This window comes from Equus przewalskii, chromosome 10 (genome assembly GCF_037783145.1).
Source record: "Equus przewalskii isolate Varuska chromosome 10, EquPr2, whole genome shotgun sequence".
Lineage (NCBI taxonomy): Eukaryota > Metazoa > Chordata > Mammalia > Perissodactyla > Equidae > Equus > Equus przewalskii.
Genome location: NC_091840.1, coordinates 22,852,208 through 22,874,124, shown reverse-complemented (window position 1 = coordinate 22,874,124; position 21,917 = coordinate 22,852,208). Strand labels below are relative to the sequence as shown.

General features: G+C 36.1%; 1 protein-coding gene across 37 annotated transcripts in view; it reads left to right on the top strand.

Moving 5' to 3' along the window:
• Positions 1-21,917, top strand: part of CDK12 (cyclin dependent kinase 12) — a 75,134-nt gene that overhangs the window by 8,540 nt on the left and 44,677 nt on the right. For all 37 annotated transcript variants that reach the window (XM_070562113.1, XM_070562111.1, XM_070562134.1 and 34 more), the window contains exons 3-11: positions 4,686-4,862; positions 5,664-5,803; positions 6,871-7,041; positions 10,516-10,705; positions 15,370-15,426; positions 15,769-15,870; positions 19,911-19,988; positions 20,993-21,109; positions 21,584-21,715. In XM_070562113.1, the coding sequence (XP_070418214.1) occupies positions 4,686-4,862; positions 5,664-5,803; positions 6,871-7,041; positions 10,516-10,705; positions 15,370-15,426; positions 15,769-15,870; positions 19,911-19,988; positions 20,993-21,109; positions 21,584-21,715 (1,164 nt within the window). The remainder of the gene's footprint in view (positions 1-4,685; positions 4,863-5,663; positions 5,804-6,870; positions 7,042-10,515; positions 10,706-15,369; positions 15,427-15,768; positions 15,871-19,910; positions 19,989-20,992; positions 21,110-21,583; positions 21,716-21,917) is intronic.

Here is a 21,917-nt window from a genome sequence, read left to right as displayed (position 1 = left end):
CCTTGGCACCCAGGATCTGAACCAGGGAACCCCGGGCCACTGAAGCAGAATGTGCAAACTTAGTCACTGCACCATTGGGGTGGCCCCTGTACCTTTTTTTTTTTAAGATTTTTTTTTTTCCTTTTTCTCCCAAAAGCTCCCCAGTACATAGTTGTGTATTTTTAGTTGTGAGTCCTTCCAGTTGTGGCATGTGGGACACCATTTCAGCATGGTTTGATGATCGGTGTGCTATGTCCCCGCCCAGGAGTCAAACCGGCGAAACCCTGGGCCCCCAAAATGGAGCGTGCAGACTTAAACCACTCGACCACGGGGCTGGTCCCTGTACCTGTTTTTAAATGTGTGGTGATTATGAGTTTTCCACATACAATATAAGTAAATTATTAAAGGTAGAAAAATAGAAATGAAGATTTCTTTCACTATCTATTAATTTTAAATTCAAGATGATTTTTGTCTTTATTTTATTTATTTATTTATTTGTTTATTTTTGGTGCACTCTACACCCATGTACCAGCTGCACCTATCTTTCACATGAAAAATAATTTTTTTTTTTTTTAAAGATTGGCACCTGGGCTAACAACTGTTGCCAGTCTTTTTTTTTTTTTTCTGCTTCATCTCCCCAAACCCCCCCGTACACAGTTGTATATCATTAGTTGCACGTCCCTCTAGTTGTGGGCTGTGGGACCCCGCCTCAGTGTGGCCTGACAAGTGGTGCCATGTCCGCGCCCAGGATCCGAACCCCGGGCCGCCGCATCAGAGCGCATAAACTTAACCACTTGGCCATGGAGCCAGCCCCAAAAAATAATTTTTATGTAAGAAAAATTTTCAGGAAGAAATCTGAAAGTCTCACATAGAACTCACATTCCTCTCTATTTTCTCATGTGAGACTGGAGCAGCTTAAATGTTGAGAATGTGACTTATACATCTTTTTATTGCCTACAGTGCTTTTAAACAGAGAACACAGAATGCAATTAGTAAATATTGGTTATTTGAATGAATAAGTAAAACTGCTGAAGGAGCCAGGGTCAGGGCTTGTATGAAATGACACTGGCCATTTGGTTAAGAAATCAGTTGGGACATGGATGATATAAAGCATGTATTAGAGGATTTGTCTTCTTTTAAAGTTCTTTTGAGAAAAGAATGCAACTTTTCTTTCAGACATATATATTGGGCAGAAGTATATTATATTTACTCAGGTATCAAATGCAAGAGTGAATTTAACTAATGGTATTGCATAGCCTTTCTGATTCGTGATCTACAATTCTTGATTTCAGGAAGCAAAGGTTGCCAAACGCACCTCAATACAGTACATTCTTCATGAACATAGCTATTCATGGGGATCTCCTGCTTTTAAGAAGATGATCTGTATACTTTTCTTTAAAATTTCGGTTAACTACCTAGGGCTTTTCAAATCTTCTTTTCTTCTTTACTTGTTTTTGATAGCCTGGTTCATTTGGAGTTAATTAAACTTCAGCGGAGTCTACATTATTCTTTTGTTTCTATTTTTGTTTTTCTGAGGAGGATTTGCCCTGAGCTAACGTTTGTTGCCAGTCTTCCTCTTTTTGCTTGAGGAAGATTCACCCTGAGCTAACGTCTGTGCCAGTCTTCCTCTGTTTTTTATTTTATTTTATTATTTATTTATTTATTTAATTTTTTTGAGGAAGATTAGCCCTGAGCTAACATCCACAGCCAATCCTCCTCTTTTTGCTGAGGAAGACTGGCCCTGTGCTCACATCCGTGCCCATCTTCCTCTACTTTATATGTGGAACACCTACCACAGCATGGCTTGCCAAACGGTGCCATGTCCGCACCTGGGATCCGAACAGGCGAACCCCGGGTGCCCAAAGCAGAACGTGCGAACTTAACCGCTGAGCCACTGGGCCAGCCCCATTCTTCCTCTGTTTTATATGTGGGTCACCACCACAGTGTGGCCACCAGTGGATGGTGTAGATCTGTGCCCAGGAACTGAACCCGGGCTGCTGAAGTGGAGCACTCTGAACTTAACCTCCAGGCCACAGGGCTGGCCCCGAGTCTACATTATTCTTAAAGACTATGTCTTTAAAGTATTGAGCTTTGAAGAAAAGAAAGGATCTGTGTGAGCATTCAAATTTGGTTTAGGATTTTGCTTATAGAATACTTGGTTTCCATTTTTAATGTATTCAACTCAAATTTTTAGTAGAGGGGCCAGCCTGGTGGTGCAGCAGTTAAGTTCGCACATTCCGCTTTGGTGGCCTGGGGTTTGCCGGTTCAGATCCCAGGTACAGACATGGCACCGCTTGGCAAAAAACCATGCTGTGGTAGGCGTCCCACATATAAAGTAGTGGAAGATGGGCACGGATGTTAGCTCAGGGCCAATCTTCCTCAAAAAAAAAAAAAATTTAGTAGAAGTTTGTAAAAATAAATCACTTTTTAAACAACCTGCTTTAAGGGGAAGGGGATAAATGATCATATTTAAAGTAGTTTATGCTATTAAATTTTGAAAATTATCTAATTTTTTAGAACAGTTCATATGTAAATTCATATTCTTTATTAACAGTAAACACTTTTTATTAGAGGTGTTTACATTGTACCTACAAATTAAATCTCATCATCATAAATTCCAAGAGACTATCCAGATTCTAAAATTTGGGCAGTCCTGGAGCTTGGCAACTGGGGGTTTTTTTTTGTGCTTTTTTTAATTACTTTACTCAAGCATTATGCAACCTACTCACCACATGTGAACCCGTCTACGGGTATAAATGGGGAACTGGGAAGTAATGATATTGATAAGGTAGATCAACACTTCCTGGTACTCAGTCTTCAAATAATGACTTTGATGTTCAGCATCTGCTCCCTTATGTTGGACCCTCTCTGCATCTGTCATGTGTCCTCAGCACTATAAGAGCTGAGTGCCCTACACTAAAGGCTAAAGACCATAATGTTGTTCAGCATTGCAATTTTATGGGACAGTATTTCAAGGTTTTTGGTTGGACTTTGTTGAAACATGATTTGACCGCTATTCAACTTGTGTGCTCTGAACTGGTAGTACATATCTTATCAAACACTCATTCTTTCTTGAAATAAACATGCTAAAAATGTAATTTTTCAGAAGCAATGCATGTTTTCACGGTAGCAAACTATATTTGAACCCATAAAGTAAACATTGGAGAAAACAAGACCTAATTTAAAACATATACTGAACTTACATGAAATGATGGTGAGAATTCAGATCCTTTGATTCTAGTGAAGCAGAACCAAGAAGTAATGTATTTCTGAATCATTAAGAATTGACATTTATAGAGAATATTCTGACGGTAGTAGTTGAGAAATTAAGAATTTTCTTTCCCTAAATGTCTTAAAATTGGAGAAATTTTTAAAATCTATATTGCATCTTGACTCAAGAGTTTTCTGATGATAGGCTTTGTTCCCAGGGTAGAAAAATCTTAGTGCAAATTATTCTAATGTTGTGTGTTCATCACTATCAGTAATTTAACAGAAAGTTTCAGATGATCATTTTGCACTCTATCGACTACCCTATTTCTGGTTGATTTGGTTTAAACTAATTTAGATTCTCTTGTTCTGTCTGATTTACAGGAGATTAAAATGATGAAAATTGTTAGGAAGTAGTAAATTTTGAGATTGTTTCACATACAAAGGGAAGCGATTTGCTTTAAAAAGATACATTGCAAGGAATAGATCTGTTCTTTATGGTTTTATGGAAGTATTCATGAAATGATATATTTTTTTATAACCACTTGTCAAAAAAGTGGAGGAGGCTCCTACTGCAGTTAGAGTTCTCAGAGCCTAGTCAACCTTCTGATACTGTGATGGAATAGAAAAGACTATCTAGCATGGTTTTATTTGTAGGCATGAATTAGTATGTTGCACTGTCTTTTATGAGGACATGCATGGCGCAAAATCCTTCCTTTACTCATAAATAGAAATGGTTAAAAAATTGGATCTGAAAACTGACTTTTCTAACCTATTCTAGGAAAGCCATCCTCCCCCGCCCCCACTATAATTTGTTGATTATCATGAGAGGCCTTCTGCTTACCAGCTGTTTTAATGATTCTGAAATAGTTGCTTGGACTCTTTCTCCTTAGATTTTTAGTTTGAGGGTTATTTATCCATTTTGGCTGGTCAGATATGGTTGCCTTTTGCTTGCAAACCAATAAAATTAAGTCAATATATTTTTCACTAATTTTGATTTCCAGCTTAGCTATATTTCTTACTATTTCCTTTTTCCAAGTTCTCTCCATAGCTTTAGTAATATAGTAGTGTTACACTGTTGAGCTTTCATTCATTATTTAAATTTTTGCTGATTAAAATATAGAGTAGGTTGGTGACTCCATGAGTTGCACTGGTACTTTATGAATTTAAGATTACTTCCTACAGTTTATTTCATTTCAGTAAAAATCCAAATAGAATCTTAAGAAGGACATTAAAGAAAGAGTTCGTTAAAGGACCTATAAGTAATATCTCAAATTTTTAATCATTTCTTTAATATACTATGGATTTCTTTTTGCAAAATCTGAGTATTTTAGCTGTGATAAACTCTATATCTTTATGTTATATTGTAGAGTTTTTTCCCTTAAAAGTAAAATCTTTGTAATCTTTTAATAGCCAGATGTTACAATCTTTGAAAAGTTTTATTTGCATATTCTCTAGGTAATTTTGATCTTTTTCTTCTCTTCCTCTCTATTGTTTAGTCCAAAAGAAACTCTACCTTCAAAACCTGTGAAGAAAGAGAAGGAACAAAGGCCACGTCACTTACTCACGGACCTCCCTCTCCCTCCAGAGCTCCCTGGTGGGGATCCATCTCCCCCAGACTCTCCAGAACCAAAGGCAATCACACCACCTCAGCAACCATATAAAAAGAGACCAAAGTGAGTTTTTGGAGGGAGCTATGCTTAGTTACAGCTTTCTTCCTTACCTTTGGGCCCAAATCTCACACTTTCTTCTATCTACACCAGAAGGGTTAGGCCTAATGTATATCTTTCATTTTATTTTAATGGATAAAAGCCTTTCTGGGAGTTCTGTTAATCTGCACTTATGGATACCCAGCTATGTTTTTTAGAAAAGCAGTAATTTCCAAAATCCAAATATACTCTGAACATTAATCCCATTGTATTTTTTGAGTTCATAATAGAGTATTAAAGAAGAAAAAAGCCCTTTTATTCAGCGTGTCAACTATGTACACATTAATGAAAAATTAATAGATGTGGGATTGTTTTTTCTTCCTAAACCACATAAGTTGCCATGCCATAAATGTAGTGGAATCTAGTTTGATGTTCTGATTGTTAGCATTCCTCTCTTAATGATAAAAATAGTTACATTTATTGAGCACTTATCATTGCCAAAGTTTTATATTTCATTTTCTTAGTGACCCTATGATGTAGGTATTCTTTTCCTATTCTATAGTTGAGGAAGCCAATACTCATGAGAAGTCAGAAAGGAAGTAGCAAATCTGTTATTTGATCTTATGTCTTCCTGAAGCAAAAAATCTGTGTCTTAGCCACTGTAAGAGACTGTTTGAACTATTTATTTCATATCATTTGATTCCTACCTTTTCAATTAAAAAATTCCTGAAAGAGTCAGGAGCCACAGAAATCATTGTAAAAGAATTCTGTTTTCTTCTTTGAATAGACAATTTTTTACATTAACTTTATTTGTTTTTGCCTTTTTAGAATTTGTTGTCCTCGTTATGGAGAAAGAAGACAAACAGAAAGCGACTGGGGGAAACGCTGTGTGGACAAATTTGACATTATTGGGATTATTGGAGAGGGAACCTATGGCCAAGTATATAAAGCCAAGGACAAAGATACAGGTAAATACTGCCACAAAATTCTAGATGTCAGAAGGTTAAAAATGTAGCAATTCTAATGTCTTAAGTGGGTTCAAAAATAAAAGTAAATTTTGAATGCTAATTTTGTTTCCAAAAGTTCCTAAATAGACTGAAATTTTCCAAAAGAGTAATAGTATTACTGTGTAGGAACCTTTCTTTTTGAGCCAGCTCTAATGGCCTGGCAGTTAAAGTTTGATGCGCTCTGATTCAGTGGCCCAGGTTCAGTTCCCAGGTGCGGAACTACACCACTCATCTGTCAGTAGCCATGCTCTGTGGCTCTGGCTCATGTAGAAGAACTAGAAGGACCTACAACTAGAATATACAACTATGTACTAGGGCTTTGGGGAGGACGAAAATAATAATAATTGTTTTAATAAAAACCTTCCTTTGTTATTGTTCTCCATTGTAAATGTTTTATAATAAGCTTGCTGGGAATTTAAGAGAGAGTAAAAATAAAATATCTAGGTTGCTCCTTGTTTGGTGAGAGATTAATCCTTTAAGATAAAGTGAAGTAGTTGAATTATTGGTATATTTTAATAATCCAAAGTTTTTAGGCCCAACTGAAAACTGAATTAAAAATTTCAAGTCTTAGAGCCAGCCCCATGGTTGAGTGGTTAAGTTCACGCACTCCACTTCAATGGCCTAAGGTTTTGCCAGTTCAGTTCCTGGACATGGACGTGGCACCGCTCATCAAGCCGTGCTCAGGTGGCGTCCCGCATAGCACAATCAGAAGGACCTACGGCTAGAATATACAGCTATTTACTCGGGGGGGTTGGGGAGAAGAAGGAGAAGAAAAAAAAGAAGATTGGCAAAAGGTGTTAGCTCAGCTGCCAATCTTTAAAAAAAAGCAATTTCAAGTCTTCAGAAAAAATCAAAGCTAAGAAAGGGAATATAGGGTTGTTCTTTTTAAAGATACAAAGTATCTCACATATAGCATTAAAGAAAAGATTACGTCTGTCTTTCAGAGTGAGAACATGTATTGGCTGGCTCATGATAGTGACCAAAAAAATGTTAATTGATAACGTAACAGTTTGAATTTGTTGTGACAGGAGAGCTGGTGGCCCTGAAGAAGGTGAGGCTAGACAATGAGAAAGAGGGCTTCCCAATCACAGCCATTCGTGAAATCAAAATCCTTCGTCAGCTAATCCACCGAAGTGTTGTTAACATGAAGGAAATTGTCACAGATAAACAAGATGCACTGGATTTCAAGAAGGACAAAGGTACAAGCAAAGAAACCACATTTCTAGGGTAGTTTAGTACATCTTATTTTCCTTTCTTAGCTTGTTTGCCTGCTTCTATTTTTTAACAGGTTGTACTAAAGTCCAACTTCTTTCTTGAATCCATACCAGAATTAAGATGTTAGCAGATTGCTTTCTGCTGAACAGTGCTTATTTTACAAAATATCTATTCTTTATCAGTGTGCTCTTATACTTTTAGAAATTATTGTTAATCATTAAAATTAGAGTCTACAGTAACACTTAATAAGGCCAGCATGTAAACAATATGAGATCCTCTTCCAACCAACGTTTTAAACTTTTTTTTTAAGCAAATTATAATGACAATAATGGAAATTAAAACTCAGTTTTATCAGTTACTCCCATTTTTACATCATCCCCTCTGGTTATTGTTTATATACATCTGTATTTTTACATAGGTTTGCAGTGATAGAGTTTAGAATTCAAAGCAGCTATTTCTAAAACAATCTTCAGGTTACATAGTGGTTTGTTTTCCTGGATTTGTAACTTTTGTCTGTTTGGGAGATAAAATTGTTTGTTGTTTCCATACTTATGTTTGAAGTAGTCTATATATGACATCCAACCTACTTTTATAAAGCAAATCTGATGGTTTAGGGGCCAGCCCAGTGGCCAAGTGGTTAAGCTCGTGCTCTCCTCCTTTGGCGGCCCAGGGTTTCACCAGTTCGGATCCTGGGCATGGACATGGCACCGCTCATTGGGCCACGTTGAGGCGGCGTCCCACATGCCATAACTAGGAGGACCCACAACTAGAAATATACAGCTATGTACTGGGAAGATTGGGGGCGAAAAAGCAGGGGGGAAAAAAGATTGGCAACATTTCTTAGCTCAGGTGCCAATCTTTAAAAAAAAAAAAAAAACTGAAGGTTTAGTGATCAGTCACCGTGACGAGATGGCATCTGTAAATATAGTCTGGAGTGTTAAGAGAGAATATGATTGAAGTACATAAAATTAAGAAGGTAATGGGGCTGGCCCGGTGGCCGAGTGGTTAAGTTCGCGCGCTCCGCTGCAGGCGGCCCAGTGTTTCGTCGGTTCGAATCCTGGGCGCGGACATGGCACTGCTCGTCAGACCACGCTGAGGCGGCGTCCCACATGCCACAGCTAGAGGAACCCACAACGAAGAATACACAACTATGTACCGGGGGGCTTTGGGGAGAAAAAGGAAAAAATAAAATCTTTAAAAAAAAAAAAAAAAAAAAAAAAAGAAGGTAATGGATGGAGTTAAGCTGGACTTAATTACGGAGCCTCAAAGATATTAGCACTAGGGAAGTAGTACCTCTTCAGTTTAGTAGAAGTAGTTTGAAAGCAAATAAAAGGAAATTCTATATATTCAACAGTATTTAGGTAAGTTTATGATAGATCTAAATAGGATTAAGAATACTAGGTTTATTTCTGGGTATGTCCTTTTTCTAATTATAAAAATAATATAGTGTAAAGCTAGTTTCTGTAAGGATGCACAAGAAAAGGTTAATTTGTTGCTTCTGGAAAGGGGTTTACTTTTCATCCATGCCATTCTGTACTATTTAAACAATTTACCATGTACTGTTTAAATTCTTTTTTAAAAAGTCATAAAATAATAATAAATGAATGGATGGATATGATCTGTGCCTATTGAGGAAAAATTGAAAATATAGAAGAGTAAGGAAAATAAAATGGCAATTGCTTCTCTCTCACTCTGTCCCAATATACCACCATTCATAGAAAACCACCATATGGGGCTGGCCCATGGTGTAATGGTTAGGTTTGTCATGTTCTGCTTCGGCAGCCCAGGTTCACAGGTTTGGATCCTGGGCACAGACGTACACCACTCGTCAGCCATGTTGAGGCAGTGACCCACATACAAAATGGAGGAAGATCAGCACAGATGTTAGCTCAGGGCTAATCTTTCTCAAGCAAAAAAAAAAAGAGGAAAATTGACAATAGATGTTAGCTCAGGGTGACTCTTCATCACCAAAAAAAGAAAACCACTGTAGTGTTAGCATTTTGGCATATTTCTTTCTAGTACTTTATATTATATATATTATATTTATTTTAACATAACTGAGATCAAAGTATATTTATGTTTTATAACTTATCATAAGCAATTTCCCATATTAACATGTTTTAATGACTGTGCATAAAGATAGATGAATCCAAATTTACTTCACCAGTCCCTGTTGAGCACTTAGTTGCCAGTTTAAAAAAATATTGTAATAGCACTGCATTGAGCATCTTTGTACATAAACCTTTGCATTTTGATTTATTTATTAGTATAGTTTCTTAGAAGTAGAATTATTTGGTCAAAGGGATTTTCATGTTTAATGTTAGATTGCTTTTAAGAAAGACAGTAGTAATTTATGTCCCACCAGTGAGTGCCCATCCCACTTTATCCTCCCTAACATTGAATATATCTTTTAAAAATATTGTCATCTTGATAGGTGAAGTATGGTGTCATTATTTTGGATTCCATTCCTAATATTACTTATGAGTTTTTTAATGTACTTAGCAGTTTTACTTATTTTCTCTTTTTTGAGTTGTCCTTTTGTGTCCTTTGTCCTGAGGTCTTAGTGAAATCTAAGGTATTCCTTTAATGCAGTGCCTTACCTTTTGGGGTTATGGATCTCTTTCAACATTTTATGGATCCTCTCTTCGAAAAAACATGTTTAAAATGTTGCATACTATTTCAGAGAGTTCAAAGAGTCCTTGAACCTTACCCCGTAGATTAAGAATCCTTGCCTTTAGGCTGTTAGAATTTTAGACTGGACAGATCATTGTCTAACTAGGTCTAGTATTTCTTATGTTATAATATTGACCTCTGTCATGCTCCCTGCCAAAAGTAGAAAGATAGTGTGGATTTCAAACCTTTTACAGTTCTCTTAGCATGCTTTTCTTTTTATCTACTTCTGAGTTTAGGGAGTTAGATTAAATCATTTACCTTTCTTTCAATTCTTAAATACTATGAATTTCACTGATAATTTATACTAAATATACCATGCTGCCCCTGGCATATTATGTGAATCCTATTAACTAAAGTAAAGACTTCTACAAAAGTAGTCATAGACAATATGTAACAAATGGGCATGGTTGTGTGTTACAAATAAAACTTTTTATTTACAGCAACAGACAGCATACTGGATTTGGCCCAAGGTCTGTAATTTGCCAACTGACTTAGATCTTAAAAGATTAGTAATATAAGCTGATGGGGGGCAGTTGTCCCCCTCAAGATATAAGTAGTCCAAAGAGCACTGGACTAAGAGTCAGAAGATTAGTTTAAATAGTAGTTTTGTTATTTATTATTAGAAAAGGCAAGTTATTCAACTACTCTTGAGTTTTAGTTTCTTCATCTAGAAAATTAAGCAGTTGTTCGAGAGCCTTATGGTCAACTCCAAAGTTATGTTAAAATTTGAGGCATTCCAGCATCCCTTTTCTCTTATTTTTAACTTTTTCTTTCATTTTATGTAGGTGCCTTTTACCTTGTATTTGAGTATATGGACCACGATTTAATGGGACTGCTAGAATCTGGTTTGGTGCACTTTTCTGAGGACCATATCAAGTCATTCATGAAACAGCTAATGGAAGGATTGGATTATTGTCACAAAAAGAATTTCCTGCATCGGGATATTAAGTGTTCTAACATTTTGCTGAATAACAGGTAACATAGTAATCAAATGAGGTTAAGCATTTTCTCCCTCTCTTCTGACCCACTTACTTTCAGCTAGTTAATTGGGGTTATAGGTGGACCCAGTATTGCAGTTTTTTGCGTTTACATACATCTAATGTTTGTACCTTGGGAACCACTTGTGATAGGGATACTCTGATTAGCAGAGTCTCCAGACTCAGTGTTGGTAAGGAATTAACAGAGGTAGGATGATTGTAAAGGTTTTTTTAATTACAAACATTTTAGGGCATCACTCACATTCTACAAGAATATTCAGAAAGCTTTTTGTCATAGTGAATGATTAATATTCTTGTGGTCCTAGGCAAATTCAAACACATATTGAGTTCTTAGTGAAACTCTCCCTTGTTTAGTGGGGAGAAATGTGCCTGCTCTTTTAGCTGCTCCTGAGACTTTCTCAGTTATCAAATTTCAGAGTAAACACAGGTGTACTAGATGATTGACTTTTCTGCACAGTACCTTACTCCCATGTTTTAATAGTGTAGACAGATAGGAATTTGATAATGAACAGTGTTAATTCTTCAGAAGTTTTTATCATCTGCTTTCTTCCTCTTTGGCTATTTGCCTAAACTGCATTGGTGATATGAGATGTATTATGCGCACTAGTCTTTGGTAATAGCCCTACCTATTGAGGAATAAATAGCAAATCTAGTACCATTGAAATCAGGGCAGTGTTTGGTTCTTTAGGTGTTTGGGCTGTTTACAGCCATCTTTGTCTGATTCACCCATTGTTTTAAACATTTCTCTTCAATTATATTTAACAAACATTATCTAGATAGGAATATGGAATGATTGTTACATACTTCCTGTCTTTGCAACCCCAACATCCAGGGTCATCCAAGACTATCCTGGTTTTAGCACTGAAAGTCCCACATGAAATGGTTGGTCACTGGAGAGCTCAGAGTTTAGTAGGAGAGCTAAACAAATATATTGCTCAATTCATTGAACATTTGTTAAGCCCTTTTTTTTTCCTTGAATTTTGGAGCTCCTGGGAAGATGCAATCATGAGGAATAAATAGGAATTTATCAGAAAGACTGACAATAGAGGGTTAAGCTTCTAGGCAGAAGAAATTGCATGGACAAAAGCACGTAAATGTGAAAATAACATATTATGTCTGGAAAACTGTAAACAGGTCAGTATTGGTAGGGCAAGAAAAGTCAAGCACGTAATGGCATGAGATGAAGCTGGACAATTGCAAGGAGCTAATTTAAGGATATTGTATATCTCACTAAGGAGCTTAAACTTTCTCTGTAGGTGTCAGGCACTGAAGTGTGCTGGTTGGTTAATTTTTTGTTTTTAAATTGTGTAATCAATGCATTATTTTAAATTATATATAGATATACATACACACATACATACACACACACACACATATATATATATATATGCCTAAGTACCTCTGTGAGACAAAGCATGATGTTAAAAGATTATTCCTTTCTGTCACTATCTCTATGACCCTCAATTATCATTAAAGCTGGGCTTGGTTAATGTACATTCATAGTAGTAATACTTCAAAAACTTAATGATGATGGATATCAGCTTGTAGCTTTCTGGATTATAGTCTTCATATGCTTTTTTCTCTTCCTTTTGCTCCTCTATAGGGGGATGTCTCAGGCTAGGGAATAACTGGTGTTCTTTCTGCTGGGTCAGGGTACTCCCTGTCCCTGACTTGCCGTATTCAGGAAGCTGATGAGGTTCTAGACTAAACTGAAGTTCCTCTTCAGGTTGTTAAGCAGGACGTAAGAGTCTCATGGTCTAGTCTGATCCTTCTGTCCTCTGCTCCTCCTCATTTAGCTCTGTCTTCACAGAGGCTTCTGGGTCAGATGGCCTGGAGAGAATGGTAAGCAGTCTTTAGCTGGACAAGGAAGAGAAGGCAGTTGATGAGAGCGGGAGGAGAGCAGAGCTGGGCTCTGTGATGTTCATTATATCTTAATTATTCCAGTGTAAATGAGACCAAATTATTTTAGATAGAGGAGAGACACAATTAGTTTCCTGTTTTAGAAAAGTCACTAAGTGGTCACTATATGGGTTATAGACTGGAGGCAGGGAGACCTATTAAGAACACCATAAGAAATGGTCAGTACTTGACCTAACCAAGGCACTGGTAGTAAAGGACAGGATGGACTTAGTAGATCAGTAGACTTTGGTGAATTAGTGAATGATGGGGAATGAATGGAAGTATTTTAAGATAACTCACAGATTTCTGACTTGAGAAACTAGCTAGATGGGTGTCACACTGGTCAGTATAGGGAATACAGAAGGAAGAGCTGGATGTGTGGGGTGAAGAGTAAGTCCCTTTTGGTTATGTCTGTTACATATCCAGGATAGTGATATCTAACAGGCATATGATCACATGAAAGTTCCATGTTAGCAGTATAGATTCGGGAGTTATCAAGTGTAGAAAAAATGTCAGAAGATGGAATCTGAGGGAATAGTCAGAGAGATAGGAAGAAAATAAGGAAATACCATGAATGCAAAATAGGCAAGCTTAAGAAGTGAGTGGTCACAGATGTCAGATGACGCAGACATTATAAAACTTAAGAAGAGAATCTGAAAAGTAAAAGGTTAGTGATGACGATGTGGGATAAGTGGGTGGTTAGCACAATTAATGGGAAGGTATTAGTAGGTGTATCTTTAATTTTTTATTTTTATTAATTTTTTATTTAAGGATGCAGAGGTTTGAGCATATTTAAATGCTAAGGAAAAAGAAAATCAATAGAGAGGGAGAAGTTGAAGATTCAGGAAAGAACCAAAATAATTTAAAGGAGCAAAGTTCTAGAGGAGACGGGATCAAGGCCACAGGTGGTAGTGGCCACAGATATAGGTATTGATTATTCTTGAAGAAAGAGATTGACGTGTTTTTTCCTGTAATCAAAGGAAAAGAAGAAAGAAAGGTTATAGATGTAAATAAGTTTGTAGGTGAAAGATAGGATGTTAAGTAGCTCCCACTTGGTGACCTCTGTTTTCAGTGAAGACAAGGTCACTTACTGAGAGTGAGGGAGGGGATGGATTAGGAAATATACTAGGTACTAGTGATGTTTAGTTCTAGCCTAATTTTCTGTAACTATCTATTGCCATCTTAACTTTCAGTCATACCATGTGCCTTGAGTCTTGGATCATCTCAGGCTCTCAGAGTAATAATGACAATAAATTTGAGGAACCCTTTTTGTCCCAGTGTAGGGTTCAAGTCAGATATTCCTTTCCTTTTTGCTTTTCTCAGAATTTGCTTATAAATTGAACTTAAAAATGTAATGATGTTTGGGGCAAGTGGGTAAGGTACCCAAAGCCTTTACTAGGAATGGTAAGCGTTGATTTAATGTAAAATTTTGTTGCTAGTAGTTACCTTGTTTTAATATTCTGTTCCATTGCTCATACTTTGAACAGCACATCCTAGCTTAGCCCCTTTTTTCTTCTATTCACTTTTCTGCCTGATCTGACATATCGGGCACCTGAGATATCCCCAGTCCCTTAACAAAGAGTGAGTTGGCTTTTCATTCCCCAAGAGATAACACTAGCTGTAAATGTGAATATATAGGCTAAACAAGAATTTAGATAAATGTGATTATTCCAGATAGTTAATAAATGGTTTTTAAATAGTTTCCCAACCTTTTGTGTTGTGGTTTATTAAAATATTATTTGACGTCACTGTCAAAGACAGAATACTTAGAGTGAAATGTGAGTGTGATCCCTTTAAGGGAGTGGTTCTCAAAGTGTCGTTCTCAGACCAGAACCATTGGCATCACCTGTGGGCTTGTTAGAATTCTGAATTCATGGGCCATGACCTAATGAATCAGCATCTCTGGGATTGGGGCCCAGCAAATTTTTAACAAGCTTTTCAGGTTATTCTTATTTCATATTAAAGTTTGAGAACCCCTCTAAGATGTAGGAAGTGATGGCAGTATGGTGGTAGAAGGGGGCCTCATTCATCATAAAAATTGTTTGCTCAGATCAAAGCCGTGTTCCCTGATTGAAAAAATCTGTTATAGCCACAGTGTTGTTGTGGTTTGCTTTTTATCATGAAAAATGTCAAGTTACAAGAAAAAATTGAGGCACTAATTAAGAATTAATATACATACAATTAACCTTTTACTGTATTTGCTCCCTTTTTATTTTTCTGCTTTCGTTGTTTTAAAGTAAATTACAGACGTTGTTACATTTGACCCTAAATACTCTGACAGAATTACCTATTCTAACACTCAGTCCTTATATTTTTTCCCTTATGTCAGAAATATCTTTTGTATAGCTAGTTTGTTCAAACCAGAATCAGTCAAAGGATTATGAATTGGATTTGGCTGTCTCTCGTAGTCTAAAGCAGCCTAATCCCTTTTTCCCCAACAATAAATATTTAATCTGTCAGGTTCCAGCCATTGTTGTTTGTCAAGAAATAAAAAAAAATTTTAGTTAAGGAATCAAATCCAAAAATACAGTAGTAGTCCAAAAAAACCCCCAAGTGTTTGTAAACTGGAGTAGACAAAAGAGGTTTAATCTGGGAGAGTGACCCTTAAAAGTAGAACTAAGAGAGGAGAGGTTAAAATTCATTTTTGTAACTCCTTTACCTCCTAAATTAGCACTTCACTTTACAAGTGTAATTTAGTGGCTGCTGCTGTTACTTATGAAAATAATTGTTTTTGTTTTACAGTGGGCAAATCAAGCTGGCAGATTTTGGACTTGCTCGGCTCTATAACTCTGAAGAGAGGTGAGGCATTCATCAAAATTACATGTGGGCAATAAGAAAGAATCCTTTTTATTCTTGGATATCCTAAATTTTCTAAATGTGTTATCACCTAGATTTTAGACAATAAATTCTATCTAAATTCTTGAATCAGCCTTAGACTGAAATAAGTCAACCCAAATTGGAATGGAAGTTATTTCTACATCTCCTACTTCTGTCCAGTTTACTTTTGAACTGTTAGGTTGCTGTGGAGCTGTTTTGACAATCCTATCTTCAGTTGGCATCTATTTCTATTTGCATTTAATTGTACAGATATTTCATCAGAAGCCATTGTAAATTTATGTCGTGGTTGGTTTTGCATTTCAGTCGCCCTTATACAAACAAAGTCATTACTCTTTGGTACCGACCTCCAGAACTTCTGCTGGGAGAGGAGCGTTATACACCAGCCATAGATGTTTGGAGCTGTGGGTAAGGCTCTCTTCTGCACTTTTTCTTTTGTTTGTAACTCACATGTTATTGAACCGGTATCTTATTTTCTCTCTGCATTGGCTTTTTGCAGCTTTTCCTTAAGTTGGAAAGGATGAAAGTAAAGTTTTAGCAAGATTTCAGAGAAATCTGGTGAATATTTCTTGATATCAGAGGCAACGCTTTTTTTTTTTAAATATTTCCCTTTTAAGTTAGTTTAAATTGGGATCCAAATACATTCAAATAAGGTCCATAGATTGCAACTGACTATCTCAAGTGTTTTAGTTGTAGATTCTCCCTTCATCTCTCTTGGGTTTTTCTTCCCTTCCTTAAAATTTCCTTAGAAGAAACTGGGTCATTTGTCCAGTAGAGTTTCCCACAGTCTGGATTTTGCTGATTATGTCCTCCTGGTGTTTTTTTTAGCATGCTTCTCTATCCTTTTTACTTCCTGTAAATTTTTGGTGAATTCAAGTTTGATTCCTAACCACCCACTACCCTGAAACTACTTTACAAGTGGTTTTGAGTACTTCTGACAGATTGTATTGTCAATGGTATATCCAGGTTTGGGGTAGGAGGAAATGGGAGCCTCTGCCCAGAGTACAGGCAGTAACTGGGTACATTATCTGTTGAGAATTTAAAAACAAACAGACCCTTATAAATTAGTCTGATTTTTATTATCACCTTATACAGGCAATCCTAAACAATGTCTAAGAAAATAGTCATCCCTGTCAGGGCAAATTTACACATATACGCACCACTTTTCATAATACACAATTGTCTCTTTAAAATGTTATCAGCTGTTAATGATTCACATCCTTTAATTCATTTGTGGTGGTTTTGTGATGGGAATATTCTCCCCATCGCATATCGTTCCTTATATCATTCTCCCTCTCAAACTCTACTCTTATATCATTCCTTCCTGGAATAAAGATAACTTATCTATTGGTTAACCCTAGGTCCAAATGATATAAAAAAGGTAGGGATAAAGGTTTAATTCTTTCATTTTATTTACCAGTTTTCTAGATAATGAGGTGGTTTCCTAGCATCCTCCAAAGATGACCAAAGAGAGGGTCTTTGGGGTTTATTTTTTAGTTTCATTATCAACTCATGGATTTAAACATATTCTGTTTTAATCCGTTATGGTTATCATTCCTATTCCTGTTCAAACTTTTCAGTCTTTGGCCAGTGGGAGTTTATTCGGATTAATTCTCGAGTCCTTTTGACACAACCATAGTGGTCTTTGATAGTCTTCCTTATTTTCTGGTTCCAGGCTCATCCTGTTCATTTCCTGCCCTAGACCTGGAATTGGCCATTTCTCTCAGGAGTCTTAGTTTTTTTAGTGGAAAATGGTATTTAGAGACCACAGTTTGTGTATTAAGGGACATAGACATTTTAAATGGGCTGTGTTAGTTAATTGTTTCTTATGCTTTATGTATACACACGCTGTCCTTGATCTCCATACTTTAGGGTTCTGACATATATACTTCCCAGTGGAACATGTCCCTTTTTTCCATTCTTTGCCTCCTCTATTAATGTCAGTCTTTAAAAGTACTGCAGGGGTTTTATTTCAAAATTCAAAAGGGTGATGGAGAAAGAGAGCGTAATTTCTGTGGTGGCCTACGCTACTCAAATGAAGCTTTAGTTAAATTTTACTGACTCAAGCTGGGTATGTTTGTGTTCTGGACTATTTGCTTTAACAGTATTAGCATTTAAATTGTCACAACCGGGCTCTAAAGTTAACGCCCCATTAAGACACACAGGGAAAGTTCATAGCTCTGTTGGTACTATTATTTCAGTCTGTGCAACCTGCCACCTCAGTGCAATAGCAAAGTGTTGATTACATAATGATGTCTTTCCCACCAAAGGACTGGAAATTGAAATTAAAAAAAACACAAAAACACAATTGGAAATTAAAATGATAGAAAATTAGACTTTCTCTAAAGCCCAGTGACTCATTGAATTGAGATTTTGCTTGACTTGATGTGAACTTGCTGCTTTGGTGATCCATGGTAGTCCCTCTGAAGATATTTTTGTGTTATGTTCTTTATAGAGAATTGATGGTTAAAACTGCTCGTTCAGTTTGAAAATCAGGGGAGAAACTAAGAAGACTAGTACAGCAAATTATACCTAGACTCTGAAAACCCAGCTGGGGTGGTTGGTTGGTTGATTTTTTCCTGCCTCTTATTTTACCAGTTGTGACAACACTGTATTTGGAATTTGATTTGGCAGTTAATGTTGGAAACAGAATTAAATTTTGCTTTTTACTTTTCTATCTCTGGATAAGGTTTAAGAGAATAACAGAAGTAAGAGTTTGTCATTTCAGGTTAACAAATGCTAATAAAAAGGTGCTAATAACTTTAAAAGCTATGTTTGTTTTGCTTTCTCAAATTTAGTCAAGCTACAAAATTTCAAAGTAAAACTATATCAACATTGATTTTGTGAGTATTTGTAAATAAATCTTATTTCAAAGCACAGTCCAGAGAAGAGATTTCTTTGTCCATTTTTTTCTTTTCCCACTTTTTAAAAAATGAAATATTTCAGACGTATGAAAAAGTATAGAGCATTCATGTAAATTTTTTCCTTTGTTTTAAATTTCTTTTGAAATAATCTCAAATGTACAGAGAAGTTACTAGAATAGTACAAAGAGATTTAGTATAACCTTTATCCAGATGCACTAAATTTTTTTAACCTTTAAATTGAGGTATACAATAAACTGCATATATTTAAAGTGTACAATTTAAGAAGTTTTGACATATTATATACACCAGTGAAACCATCACCACAACTAAGATAATGATCACCTCCAAAAGTTTCCATGTGCTCCTTTGTAGTCACATATATTTTATATTCATATAACTTCATATATGTATATGCATGTATGTTTATCATACAACATAGAATATATACAAAGAGAAAATGTGTTTATATTTTTATCACATATTTTTTCCAGAATTATTTGAAAGTAGTTGTATATATCATGCTTCTTTCCTTCTAATATTTAATGTACATTTCCTAAGAACACAGATGTTCTCTTATATAATCACAATACCATGTTCAAATTCAGGAAATTTAATGTTGATACACTGTCTTTATTTAATTGAGTACTTTAGCCTACAATCCATATTCTAATTTTGTTAGTACCCTAGTAATGTCCTGGAAACAATAACTCACCTGATAAATGATCCAGTCCAGTATTGTGTATTATATTTAGTTGTCGTCCTTTAATCTGGAACAGTTCCTTGGCCTTTCTTAGTCTTTCATGACAGTTACATTTTTGAAAAATACAGACCAGTTTTGGCTGGAATACTCCATAAGTGTTCTTTCCAAGGTATTAACATTTGTACTTACATGAACCCTATTTGCTTGTCATTGATGTTAATTTTGGTTGCTTGGTTAAGGTGTTGTCTTTTTTCTCCACTAAATAGTTACTAATTTTCCTTTTGTAATTAATAAGTAATCTGTGGAGAGATACTTGGAGACTATGTAAATATGTCAATATAGTTTTGAAAGGCCTTTTGAAAATGGTAAAAGTGTTTAGGCATAATGTATTTGAAAATCTTATTGAAACTGATCCTGGCTAATGGCAATAAACTTTTCTTTACATGTACAGTGCCAAGAGGGCTATAGTATAGTGCACATTCTACAGAGCAAATGAATGAAAAAAGCTAATGTTCTCTTTATAGGAACTGCTAAGCATCCTCATAAAATTGAAGTGTGGGGTTTTTGGGGTTTTTTTGGTCTTTAATCTTAATTTACAATGGAATTGGTGGAAAAAAGATTGTTGACTCCCTTTCTCTGCTTATAGACTGTCCTTTATAGGTGACAAAAGTTGATCTACTGGCAAATTTGAATCCTTTATACAGTACTGTTTATTTTCGCCGCAAGAAACGTTTTCTTTTATGAAACTCAGACACGGCAGTTTTGGGCTAATTTACAACATGGTATATTGGATCCAGCCAAATATACTATAAAAGTTTATTGAGACACACTTTAAATAGGCTCCAGGGATTTCTCCCTTGACCTCTCAATTGTACTCTTTCTAGATGCATCCTTGGGGAACTGTTCACAAAGAAGCCTATTTTTCAAGCCAATCTGGAACTGGCTCAGCTAGAACTGATCAGGTACAGCTGTGCATGTGCTTTGAGTGCCCAGGTGTGATAGGTAATCTCATCATCTAATTTCTAACACTTTTCAGTCAGTCTTCTAAATGATTTTATGCTCCTTATGTCCAAGTAAGTTTCTCTTCACTCAATCAGGTTTACCATGTATTTTGTTATGGGCTGTTTATGTAAAGAAGTTGTATTCCTCCTACTTTTTAGGTCTTACTTAGCATGTTTTTTATTAGTCCTTCATATAAAAGAATGCCTTTTCAGGATAGTTCCATTGTTACGTTATATTAAAATCAGATTTATTCAGCAAACATTTATTGAGCCTATTCTGTGACAAATTCCTTTGTCTTTACACTTCAGGATTCAGAGATAAATAAGATAGGTCCCTGCCTTCAAAGAGCTCAGAGTTTAGTAAGTGATACAGCATGTAAACAGATAATAATGAACTAGATCCTATAATAGAGAATTTCAGGAAGGCCTGTGGTTGGGATGGAATTTGGGTTTGTTTGGTTGGGTTTTTTTAAATAAGATTAAAGGGAAGACTATAACAGGCTAATGTAAACTTTTTTAAAGGTGGTATATAAGTCATTATTTGTTATGCAGTAAATGCAATTTTCCATCAAAATTTCCAGTCTTAGGCTCTCTTCTGCCAGTTTTCCCTGTAGGGACATTAAAGGACCAGCTCAGCACTTTGAAATTAATACTAACTGAACAGAACAAAATTGGTAATGAAAACCTTTGTGGAAGATTAAAAACATGTTTTATGAAACCAAACATGTGGAACATTTTGGACTTCTGTGCCAGTATTTTCTGTTAACTATCCTGTAACCAGTTCTTTCTGTTCTGTTCTGTCCTTAAAGCAGTGAGGTCAGGTTTTACCTTTCTGCATGCCCACTAATTTAATAAGCCAAGATTCCCTAGACCCCAGGAGGTAGCAATTTCTGCTTCTGGAACCTCCAGAATTCATAATACTGACTCACTCACTTCCTCGTTCTTGGTTTTTGCTTTGTTTTCAGTCGACTCTGTGGTAGCCCTTGTCCAGCTGTGTGGCCTGATGTTATCAAGCTGCCCTACTTCAATACCATGAAACCGAAGAAGCAATATAGAAGGCGTCTGCGAGAAGAATTCTCTTTGTGAGTTTGGCAAAAATGTACATCTAGTTTCTGTGTTTGGCTGGTGTTTGGACTTGACTTTTTCCTGGGCTAGGGAGTTAGTGTTGTCCCAATTTATTATGGCAGCACCTCGCAGGAAAACATTTTATTTTTGAGCAATATATGAATTTTATTATAGCCCTTTCGTAATATTCTCTTTTGAAGGCTTTAGATGATGGAAAACCATTTTATTTTGAACAATATATAAATTTTCTTACAGTCCTTTTGATCTTCCCAAGACAGAAAGAAAACTGCTGGCTTCATGTTTTCTACCTTTATTATAACATTTATTAAATCCTTTATGGAAGCCAATCTGCTTGCTTGTTTAGCCAGCTTCCAGCTCCCTTTCCACAGTTTTATGTGGAACTGGAAATTCAGAGACCTTTGACACAAGGTTATAGATTTAAGAACTGTGGGGTCATTGTGAACTTATTCTTTCTCTCTCTATTTCCACAGCATTCCTTCAGCAGCACTTGATTTACTGGACCACATGCTGACACTAGATCCTAGCAAACGTTGCACAGCTGAACAGACCCTACAGAGTGACTTCCTTAAAGATGTCGAGCTCAGCAAAATGGATCCTCCAGAGTAAGTGCTGGTGGCCATATAGTGACCCTAAACCTCCTTGTGGGCCTGAGGAGATGAGAAAGTCAAAATAATAGGTTTTTTAAAGGAACTGCAAGTGGCCAAGTCCTAAATGGAGAGATATTCTTGAATATTATGGTTGATAAGAGGTTTGTTTTGTTGCTTTATGTTTTATTTTTAAACAAGGAATAGATTAGTATGATAT